This window comes from Athene cunicularia (assembly GCF_003259725.1).
Source record: "Athene cunicularia isolate RWA chromosome 13 unlocalized genomic scaffold, athCun1 chr13_part1, whole genome shotgun sequence".
Lineage (NCBI taxonomy): Eukaryota > Metazoa > Chordata > Aves > Strigiformes > Strigidae > Athene > Athene cunicularia.
Window position 1 is genome coordinate 6704794 of NW_020799117.1, and position 9816 is coordinate 6714609.

The 9816-nt window shown below is 59.5% G+C and overlaps 1 protein-coding gene across 1 annotated transcript in view; it reads right to left on the reverse strand.

Moving 5' to 3' along the window:
- Positions 1-904: 904 nt before the first annotated feature.
- The window catches only part of CCDC69 (coiled-coil domain containing 69), a 13455-nt gene continuing 4543 nt past the window's right edge, over positions 905-9816 (reverse strand). Inside the window, exons 4-12 of the mRNA XM_026858505.1 lie at positions 9781-9811; positions 4787-4856; positions 4223-4377; positions 3914-3989; positions 3652-3725; positions 3316-3417; positions 2851-2970; positions 2520-2617; positions 905-2339 (exon numbers count right to left, since the gene is read on the reverse strand). Coding sequence (XP_026714306.1) covers positions 2171-2339; positions 2520-2617; positions 2851-2970; positions 3316-3417; positions 3652-3725; positions 3914-3989; positions 4223-4377; positions 4787-4856; positions 9781-9811 — 895 coding nt within the window. The 3' untranslated portion in view covers positions 905-2170. The remainder of the gene's footprint in view (positions 2340-2519; positions 2618-2850; positions 2971-3315; positions 3418-3651; positions 3726-3913; positions 3990-4222; positions 4378-4786; positions 4857-9780; positions 9812-9816) is intronic.

Consider the following 9816-nt stretch of genomic DNA (forward strand, 5'->3'; position numbering starts at 1 on the left):
TGGCTGCCCTGACCCTCCACGCTGCCTCAGCACCCCGAGGCAGGCAGGGCTGACCTGCCTGTCCCCCTGTGACCACCAAGGTACTGCCTGTGTTGGCTCTTTCCTCTTTATTGTGGGCAAGTCCTTTTCTGGACTCATTTATTCCTCCTCCTCGGTTCCCAGAACTCCCCTTTCCCTGAGCTGGGCACATTCCTCTGGGTCCCACGCAGGGGGAGTGGGATGCAGTACCAGGTGCCCAGAGCAGGATGCTCAGTGCTACCAGCATCATCTCCCTTTGCTCAGCCATCCTTCCCCCTTCAACTACAGCTGGGCAGGATCTGTGGGGCAGCAACCTGCCCCATGACCCCAGCTCTGGTGTTACAGCATTTGGCGTGTCCCCCCACATCCCTGAGGTCACTTTTCAAAGCTGGAGGGTGTCCCACCATCCATCCCCAGAGCCGTGGGGATGCATGGACCAGTGGGTGCCCTGGGGGGACACTGGTGTGACACAACAGACACCCCCATTTCCCAGTTTGTGAGCCCCATGGAGGTGCTTGGGTAAGAGCTGGACCCTGCATCCACGTTGCCTTCCTGGCTGCCTCGTTCAGTTGGTATTTTCCCGATAAGGATCGGCACAAAGGACGGAAGCGGCTGTTGCTGTGGCTCTAGGCTTGGCAGGGGTGGAAGGGTTGGGGTCTGCCCTGAGCCCATTGAAATGAATGAAACGGGGAAAGGAGCAGGAAAAGGGGGGACTGGCAGCAGAGGCCTCCTCTGGGGCTCCCTTTGTGTGATTTTGTGGCGCCTGCTCCCACCCCTCCTCATCCCCCCCCCTTGCCCTAGGTGCGGAGCACATGGCCCCACTGTGAGGTACGCCCGCACCAGTCCCCAAAACCACTGACATGGGATTCTTGAGGCTGTTGCTTCTTACAGACTTTTAATTGTTACAGCCAGTAGCACATTGGCCTGGTGCACGCACATACACACAGCTCCCCCCCCCCGGCTAAACAGTCCCAGGGTGGGGACAGGCCCAGGGACAGCCCCGGGAGCAGCGACCGTCCCACCACACTTGTGCGCCCAGTGGAAAGTGCTTGTGTGCATCCAGCCCTGACCCGCAGCCATGCTGGCAACATCTTCCCCGATGGGGATGCTCTCCCTTGGAGCAGGGATGGATGTGACCTGCTGGCAGCTGCCGCTGAAGCCTGCTCCCCCTCGGGAGGATGCTCTGCTCCCCGAATGTGCACCCCTGGGCATGCAGCCTCTGCCCAGCTTTGGGGGAGAAGGTGGGGTGGGTGGTGCTGCGCTGGGCAGCGGGGGGACAAGGGCTTGGCATCTGCGTGGCAGTGAGCAGGGGCACGCTTGGGCTGCGTGAACAATCCCTGGGAGCTGTTTGCTGAAGATGGAGGAGGCGATGGGGAGAGGAGAGTGTGGGTGGGAGCCCCACCTGGTTCCTCTCCTGGGGAGCGAGGCAGGTCCTGAGCAGGGGAAGCCCTGCTGTCACTGGAAATGGCAGGAATGGGTGGCATCGGCTCAGAGCAACCTGAGCAGGAGGCCAAGCCTCAAAATGGGATGGGTTGACATGGTCTACAGCAAGGGTGGCACCGGAGGTGGCAGATATACCCAGCTGCAGCTGTCCCTCCTGCCCCTCACCCCGGAAAAAATCCGTGGTTCAGCCCTTGACTCGGCCACCCGCTTCTCAGGGATGCTCCCCAGGGAATGAGGTACCATAACACCGTCAAGTCCCCAGCGCCCTCTTCATCCTCCCGGTTCTCATGCCCATACCAGTGACTGCCTCATCTTCCTCGCCTCATGCCCCCGGGCAGCACCGATGCTGGTTATGCTCAGAGCCAAGCGCTGGGTTGGATCTAGCCCAGTGCACCTCTGCGTGTCCTGGCTGACCCCTTTCACCCCCAGAAAGCCTCCCACAGCCTCCCATCAGAGGAAGGGGTGCAGGGATGGCACAGGGGGGTGGCTGGGGTCTCCCTACAGCCCCACACAGGCTGGGGAAAGGCAGGCGCAAGTGTCCTGTGAAATGCTCCATCTCCCTGATCGGACGGGGCCGCCCCAAGGGCTTGGCTGACCCAGGGTCCTGCCCCAGCAGTGGAGGCACTTGTGAGAGCAGCCCCGGGCTCAGGCACCCGGAGGAAAGCCCTGACAGCCCCCCTGGCAGCGCTCGGTGCCGGTTGGCAGCATGCTACGTGGTGATGAGGGGCACCTCTCCAGCAGCCACGGGGAAGGGGGAGCCATCCCCGCCATTGAGCACACGGTACAGCAGCTCCTCCTTCTCACGACGAGCCTGCTCCCGCAGCTGCACCTCCTTCTCCAGCGCCCCGCGAGTGGCCAGGAGCTCCTCCGACAGCTGCCTGCGGGCAAGCAGCACTGCTGCCAGAGACACTGGGCAAAGCGCCCACAAGACCCCTCCGCTCCCCACAAAGCAGCTGGTGGCACTGCACGCTGTGATGTATTCCCCACCACCGCTGCCACCTCTGTCGCCATCGGACATGCCACCAGGGAGCCGGTGGGCACGTGGGACCAGCACTTACCTTGCCATGACCAAGTGGTTCTGGGTGCGAACTTGCAGGTCCTCGTTCTCCTGCTGGAGAGTCTTCACCTTGTCCTCCAGCAGAAGGTTCTTCTCCACCTGGAAGGGGGGGCATGAGGGTCAGGAGGGAGCTGGAAAGCACTTCTGAATCTCCCCCCCTTCTCTCCTGGGGGGAATGCTGGCTCGGTGGGAACACGGTGGCATTGCAACCTCCAAGAAAGGACCCAGGCCCCATCCACCTCCACTTCAGCTGCTATTTCTGGACAGGATTCAGGTGGGGAGAAGAGATGGAAAGAGGAGAGCCCACCTGTGACCCCCTCCTTTCAACCCACCATGGTCTCCAGGTTCAGCAGCTTCTTGTCCAGGCCATGGATGTGTTCATTCTTCATCTCGATGACAAAGTGCAGGCTCTCCAGTTCCTGCTCCCAGAAGGGGCTGGGGCTCCCGTGCTCCTGCGAGGCACAGGAGGGGTGCAGCAGCTGCAGCGGGGTAGGCACTCGGGGCATCTGCCATGGTTCACCCCCTCCCATGACCCCACCAGGACAGTGCTCTCAGCTGGGGCCCTGCATGGTTTGTACCCACAAGACACCAGGTTTCACTCTTCACTTAGTTCAAGGGACCCCAACAGCCCGTGCACCTCCCAGAGACAGGGCTTTGCTCCCTGCTTCAGCTCCTCTCTGTCCCCCTCCCCAGCTCCAGCCTCCCCCACCCTGCTCTCAGTGTCCATCAGAGAAGCACCCCCAGCTTTGGGTCAGCACCCCAGAGGAGGGTCCCCTCCCTGACACCCCTCCCTGCACCTGGATGTGCTTCTTGTAGTCTGTGCTCAAGAGTGACTCCTCCACCCGCTTCATCCTCTCCTGGAAGGACTTCAGCTGGGAATTCAGCGTCTGGATTGTCTCCTAGGGTAGCCGGGGAAGATGCAGGATAAGGGGTGTCCAGGATTTCTTCCTGAGCAGGGGCACTGCTGGGCTATGGCACCCTGATAACCCCAGGGATGGAGAAGCCTGCATGGTCCCTGGGCACACCAGGGACTGAGGTGGCCACCAAGGAGCTCGGGGCACCATGGATGTACCAGGAGATGGTCCTTGAGCCCTCCACAAGCACCCTCTCCCCAGGGATTTCTCCGTGGGTACCTGCAAGGCCGCCTGGGACCTGTGGTGGGACTCTGCCAGCAGCAGCTTCTCCTGCTCATGTGCTCTCTGGAGCTCTGCAGTGGGGACATGAGATGAGCGTTACTGGTGCAGGGACACCGGTGCAGTGAGCCCCAGCTGAGCCCCACAATGTCATGGAGCAGCATCCCCATGCCCCCATGCAAATCTGAAGGTGTACTGGCAGTTGCGGGGGGGCAGGGGCAGGCAGGGGGGCTGTGGGGAGCCCGTCTGTCCCGGAACGCACCTTGCAGGGTTTTTGTGTGCTCTCTCCTCAGGGCATCAAACTGTTCCTCCAGTTCCAGGTACTTTCCCTTTTCCACCTGGGGAGCAGGTTGGTGACAGACCGAGTGTAAGGGATGCTCTGGCCTTCCCCACTCATCATGACTTGCTGTGAGACCCACACTGCTTCCAGCTTCCTAATGCCCTCCTAACCCCTTCCTTCTGAAAATGGGAGAGCCCAGCCCAGCATGTGCCAGGTCCATGGTCGCTGTCTGGGAAGTCCTGGCTGGCCACATGCTCCCTGCCCCCAGCAGCACCTGCCTTTTTAACTTACCTGGATGTTAACGTCCTGGGTGATTCCAGGGGTTCCTGCCCGCAGCCGCTCCTTCTCCTCCTCCTCCTGGCTTTGGAGGAGTCTCCCACTCTCCATCCACTCCTCTCGTAGCGCTGCCTTCTCCTTCCCATCCTCAGGCAACAGGGTGACATTGGCTGCAACACAAATGTGGCTGAAATGGCACCAGCCGCATCCTGCTTGGACGTCCTGGGCAGTCGACCTGCCGGCGCAGTGGCCTGGGTTCAGCCCCTGTCCTCTTCCCACTGGACAAGTACCACTCGCCATCACACTGGTGCATGTTAGCACTAATTGGGATGGCGCTGGCAGGCTCAGAGAGAACACAGCTCATTAGGCCTCCTGCCCTGGGGACCACCTGTCTGTCCAAGAGGATGGATGCCATCATCTCTAGGATGCCATCACATCTGTCTGCCTGCACCAGTGCCATGTGGAGGCTGCAGCCACCATCCCCATCCTCCCTGGCCCTGGGGCAGGCTGTCCTCCTGCTTTCTTAATATCACACTGAGAAAGCACAGCGGAGGGGGGAGATACATATTTTCTTCTTACCATTCTCTGTCTTCAAGACCGTGAGCTCCTGGGAAGCCGGTCCCCTCTGCTGCTGGACTTTTAGCTGTCTCTGGCAGAGAGAGAGGGAGCTGGAGCAAGAGGGGGCAAAGGGGTGCAGGTGGCTGCAGGTAGAGGACACCCTGCAGCCAGGCACCCTGTGCTGAGCCCTGCTAAAACATAGGTGCTCAAGCAGCAGTGGTCCCTGCCTGACCTGTCACCCCCTGCCAGCCCGAGCACCCATGGGTGCGCACATGTTGCCTGGCAGGCAGTCCTGAGCTTGTGGTGGTTCCCTGCACCCCAGAACATGCAGCATTGACAGCCACTGCCCCCCCCCCCCCCAACATGGTGCTGGTGCAAAATAGGCTCTGGCAGCAAAATATTCTGTGGGAGAGAGAAGGGAGCACTTGTCAGAGCACCAGTTGTGGCAATTCCTTGCCACACTCCACCTGCCCTTCCCTGCTGCCCCGGGATGCTCCAGGTCAGCCTGGTCCCTGGCACCTTGCAGCACCCCAGGCACACCCCTCCACTGGTGCTCTACACAGCTGGGCTTTGGCACAGCCCATGCAGGGCTGGCAGCAGGCGAGGGCTGGCAGCAGCACAAGCGATGACCTCAGGAGCGCAGGAATGTGCTGCTCGGCCCGCGAGCTCCCGCACGCTCCCACTGTCACTCCGGGGCTGATATAACCTGGAGCCGGGAGCTGCCTTCAGCAACACAGCTCCACGGGATGCCTTCCAGCCCTGCATGGGTTTAATTTAGTGGCTTGGAGGGGAGGAGTTAAAAAAAAAAAAAAAGGATATATTTTTATCTGTTGCTGAAAGATGGAAGCAAAGCTCGCCGGCTCTTGCCGCTCGGCCTCCCCAGTGTGGGGCAAATCTTGCCCTGGGTGCCCGTCACTGGGTCGTGTTTCTGAGCAGGGCTGTGGGGGAGGGAATTCACCTGCAGACCTGTTGCCACCCCAAAAAATACTGGTCCCTAACGCGACCAGCCCTGCAGCCTGCAGGCAGCCAGGGACCCTGCTGTGCGGCTGCAGCCTGGCTTGGCCCCACCGTCACAGCGGCGTGGCCAAATACAGACCAGATTAGGGAGCCTGGCTTGGGAAAAAAGCGAGGCAAAGCAAACAGGCGTCCCTGCCTCCACCTCCCCTCCAGCCCCCCTTCTGAAGCTGGAGGGAAGTGTGGTTGCCAGAGAGCGCAGGAAAATTCTAAACCTCTGGGAAGCCACGGCTTTATCTTCCCTTCTATGGCGTGAGTGGCTGCGGCGTTGAACGCGGCCCAGGCAGGGTAAGGAGGTACCAGACAGTTGGGATTTGCAGGATTTGTTCTTGTTGCCACCACGGCTCACCCTGAAAACATGGGGTGCCCTGGGATGCTGCTGAGCCCCGGCAGCCCTGCCTGCAAAGGGTCCCCAGGGTCTCCAGCTTGCCTCCTGCACTCATCTCATGCTGATGTGCACCCCCTTGCTATTTAATGTACCCCGTGTCCTGTGCTGGGCTTTGGAGTCTGATGGGGGGTGGATGGATGAGACAGTCAGGGCTTTGCAAGCCTGGGGGCACCATGGGAACCTCAAAAGCTCCTCCCCGCTTTGCAACAAAGCAAAGGCTGTGCAGGGGGAACCGTCCTGGCACAGCAGGGTGACACAACCCTGACGGGTTTTGGATGATCTGAGCTGTGCCAGGAGCAGGACACAGGTATCCTCTTCCAGGAGCGACCCCTAAACCCCAACCTGCCCAAACCAAACTGCCTCTGCTCCGTGTGTCCCACTCGCTGGCGAAGGCGATGCCCAAGGACAGAGAATCCAGGGCTGGTAACACCTGGTCACCCCCATAACATGGGCAATGTCCCCAGCGTGGACCCAGGGCACTTGCCCATGCCCCCAACCCAGCGGGACAGGGCCTCAGAGCCCCTCATTGCTCAGGGAGCATGATTTGAGACAAGTGCAGTTAACTCAGAAATGGCTAAAGGGATCAAGAGGTATTCCGGCATCAGCAGACAAATCTAAATACCTGCCCCGAGGCTACAAGAGGCAACCCTCCTATCTCTAGGAGCAATTAAAACAGTGTCTGGAGCTAATTTTACTCCTAAGCACTCAATTGTCCTTTGGGATGAAGAGCTCTGCTGCCAAAGCCAGGGTGAAAAGCAAAATGTGGCTAAAAACTGAAATACAGAGGCACCTTCCACTGCCACTTCCAGAGCAGCACGTGGCACCCGCGTCTCCGGTATCGCCCGGCGCATTTTGAAAAGCTGGAAGACAGCCCCAGTATCTGCGGTGTGTCAAAGGAGCAGGTTGGGAGCTGCTCCAGCTGGAACAGCTTCAGCGCAGGGAAGAAACAGCCTGAAATGTCCCACAGGTGCAGGCCATCGGCAGCACTCCCCGTCCTGTAAGGTCTCAGCGTGGAAACCTCTGGCTTTGGCTTTGGAGGAGGCTCGTGCCAAAAAAATACCTTCTAGCGATAAAAAAAGAAATGTATCTGTGTTCTTAGAAATAAATACTCCTAATGGTGTGGAGGAAAACTGTTTATGGATGAATTAATCTGGATTTCCAGCAGAACCAGAGGCATCTCGAAGGGTGCCAGTGGTGGGGAGCACCCGTGCAGAAGCAGCCGGCACGGTGCGGGCAGCTTGGGTCGGCTGCCGCCTCTGCTTCAGCTTTTTAGCCTAACGTGGGGTTTTGTACTGTGTTTTTCTTCCTCTTTTCCTGTTTTACAAGTAAGTTAAGCAATTAAACCATGCAACCAGCAAACAAAATCACAAAGAGGCAGGAAACGAGCATTTAAATCCCGACACTGCTCCTGGGGACCAGGTTTTGCTTTGTGGTTGTGGAGAAGGGGGTCAGGATTTGGCCCATGACCCTGAAACCTCTCCGGGCCCCACAGCAGATGCTCAGTGCAGCCAGAGCAACACTGGTACATGTCCATGGAACCTGTCTTTGACTCTGCTGTTGTTTTTCTTCATGCATTGGTTGTGTTACAAGATGGCAATCACCTCTCACACAGTCAGATCTGTGCCACAGATCGTACGCAAACCCTCCATACCGCTGACAGCCTCAAGGTTTGCATCCTGACCTTTCCCTGGCTCCTGCTGCTACATATAGTTCCTATATCTCCAAAATAAATTCACCCCAGCCCTGGAAGACGGCCAAGCCTCAGTCATGATCTTTCATGAAGGCATCTTGGCCTCTCTCATGCCAGGAGAACGACCGAAGGGAAAGCAGTGACCATGAGCGGCCAAGTGTGGGTGGATGGAGCTGGAGGGGAAGGGACCCCCTGGGGACAGTGCCCGCAGCTCCGCGCCAGGCTCCAGCTGTGGCACTTGTGCCCATGGCTCCTTATCGCCCTGCTGCCTGCAGAAGGACAAGGCTGCCAAGCCACCTCCCCCAGGGCACGCAGAGGCGCTTGGTCTGCCATCCACCCACCGGACCCAGCCCGGCACAGGCTTCCCAAGGTCACCTCCAACCTGGGACCGGCCCCAAAACCTCTGCAGCCGTCAGCCCCGTGATGTACACCTGGGGTCTGCCTGGGCTCACCCCTGGGGTTTGAGGGCTCCCCCATCCCCAAGAGACCATCTCTGCCAGTCCACCCACCAGCAGTGGGAAGGTGAAGGTCTCCTTTTGGTAGCCTGGACATGAGAACGTGGGCAGGAGTGGCTCCGTGCCTGCCCTTAACCCTTTTTGCCATAAAGGGGATTTTCAGTGCTGCTTTCAGAATTAACATGCAACTCAGTCACAGCAGCAGGGCTGTTTTATGGGGCACAAATCATGGTGAGCAGTGCTGCAAGGCTGCACAGAAGAGCTCAAGAGCGGGCAAACACAGGAAGGGAGGCGTCTGTGGGTAAATGACTCTGACTTAAATTTCCTCATTTCAGTAAACGTGCAGCTCTCAACACCTGGGGCCTCGGGGCTGCCATTTCTCCCTGTCCCATGCCCACTTGTGTGAGCTCTCAGAGTCACAAACCAGCCCAGAAGTGTCTGATCTTATGATATAGAGACATGCAGGGGTTTTTTTTCCATGATATGGAGAAGCAGCCAAGCCTCCAAGTGCTGTAAATAAAGGCACTTGCTGCCTCCAGGGCTGTGCAAGCTCCGCACTGGCTCCCCCCACACATCCCAGCAGCGAGTTGTGCTTCGGCCGCGTGGTCCCGGGCAGCCGAGCTCCCACAGCCGCCTCTAAAAAGAGCCACTCGTGTAGGTGGACACGCTGGCACCGCGGGGCCTTTCTGACTTTCCTCCTGTCCCTGCCACCCTCCGGCAACCCCGACGCACCGATACCAGCACACACAGCACATCCGACTTCACAAACAACTCGGGAGGCCGATGGCGGGGCACTAAGGCAGCATGAGCACGTCAAAAAATAATAATAAGCAGCAACAGATAATTTCCAGACCTTAACTCACAGAAGAGCTCTTCAGTGCGGAGCGATGCACCGACATCTGTTGGGGACTCAGAACGTTCCCCAGCAGAAGTGTCACCTTTGCCAAAAGGGGGGACCTGGCACGAGGGGGGACCCAGCTTTTGGGACAAGGGAGGATGCTGTGGGAGGCTGGTAGAGGTCTAGTTGGGGGAACCCACCTCTGCCCTATATGGGACCTGCATTTCCAACAGGCTTTGTCACCCCCCAGATGCTGCACCCCATTTAGTCTGGGCTTCTCCGTGATGTGGGGGGAGAGCCCGGAGGGGTGCAGGAGGGCAGGTGGCTCTCAGCTCCTGCTGTGTCCGGTGCCGCTTCCCCCCCCCAACACTGGTGGGGTCCCACGGAGCCGGGGGCAGGGTGGGGAGGACGATCCACGCCGGGTGCCCCAGCACACCTCCACCCCAGCAGTGCAAGCCGGGCTCCACGCAAACCCCATCCCCACGCAAACCCCATCCCCACACGAACCCCAACTCCACGTGAACCCCAACATGCACACTCAGTCCCACGCGAGCCCCGACCCCACGCGAGCCCCGACCCCAGGCGAAGCCCAACCCAAGCCCAGCCCAGCAAAGCCCCCGCAGCCGGTACCTCGCTGCCGGCGGGGCAGCACCGCAGGGCGCTGCC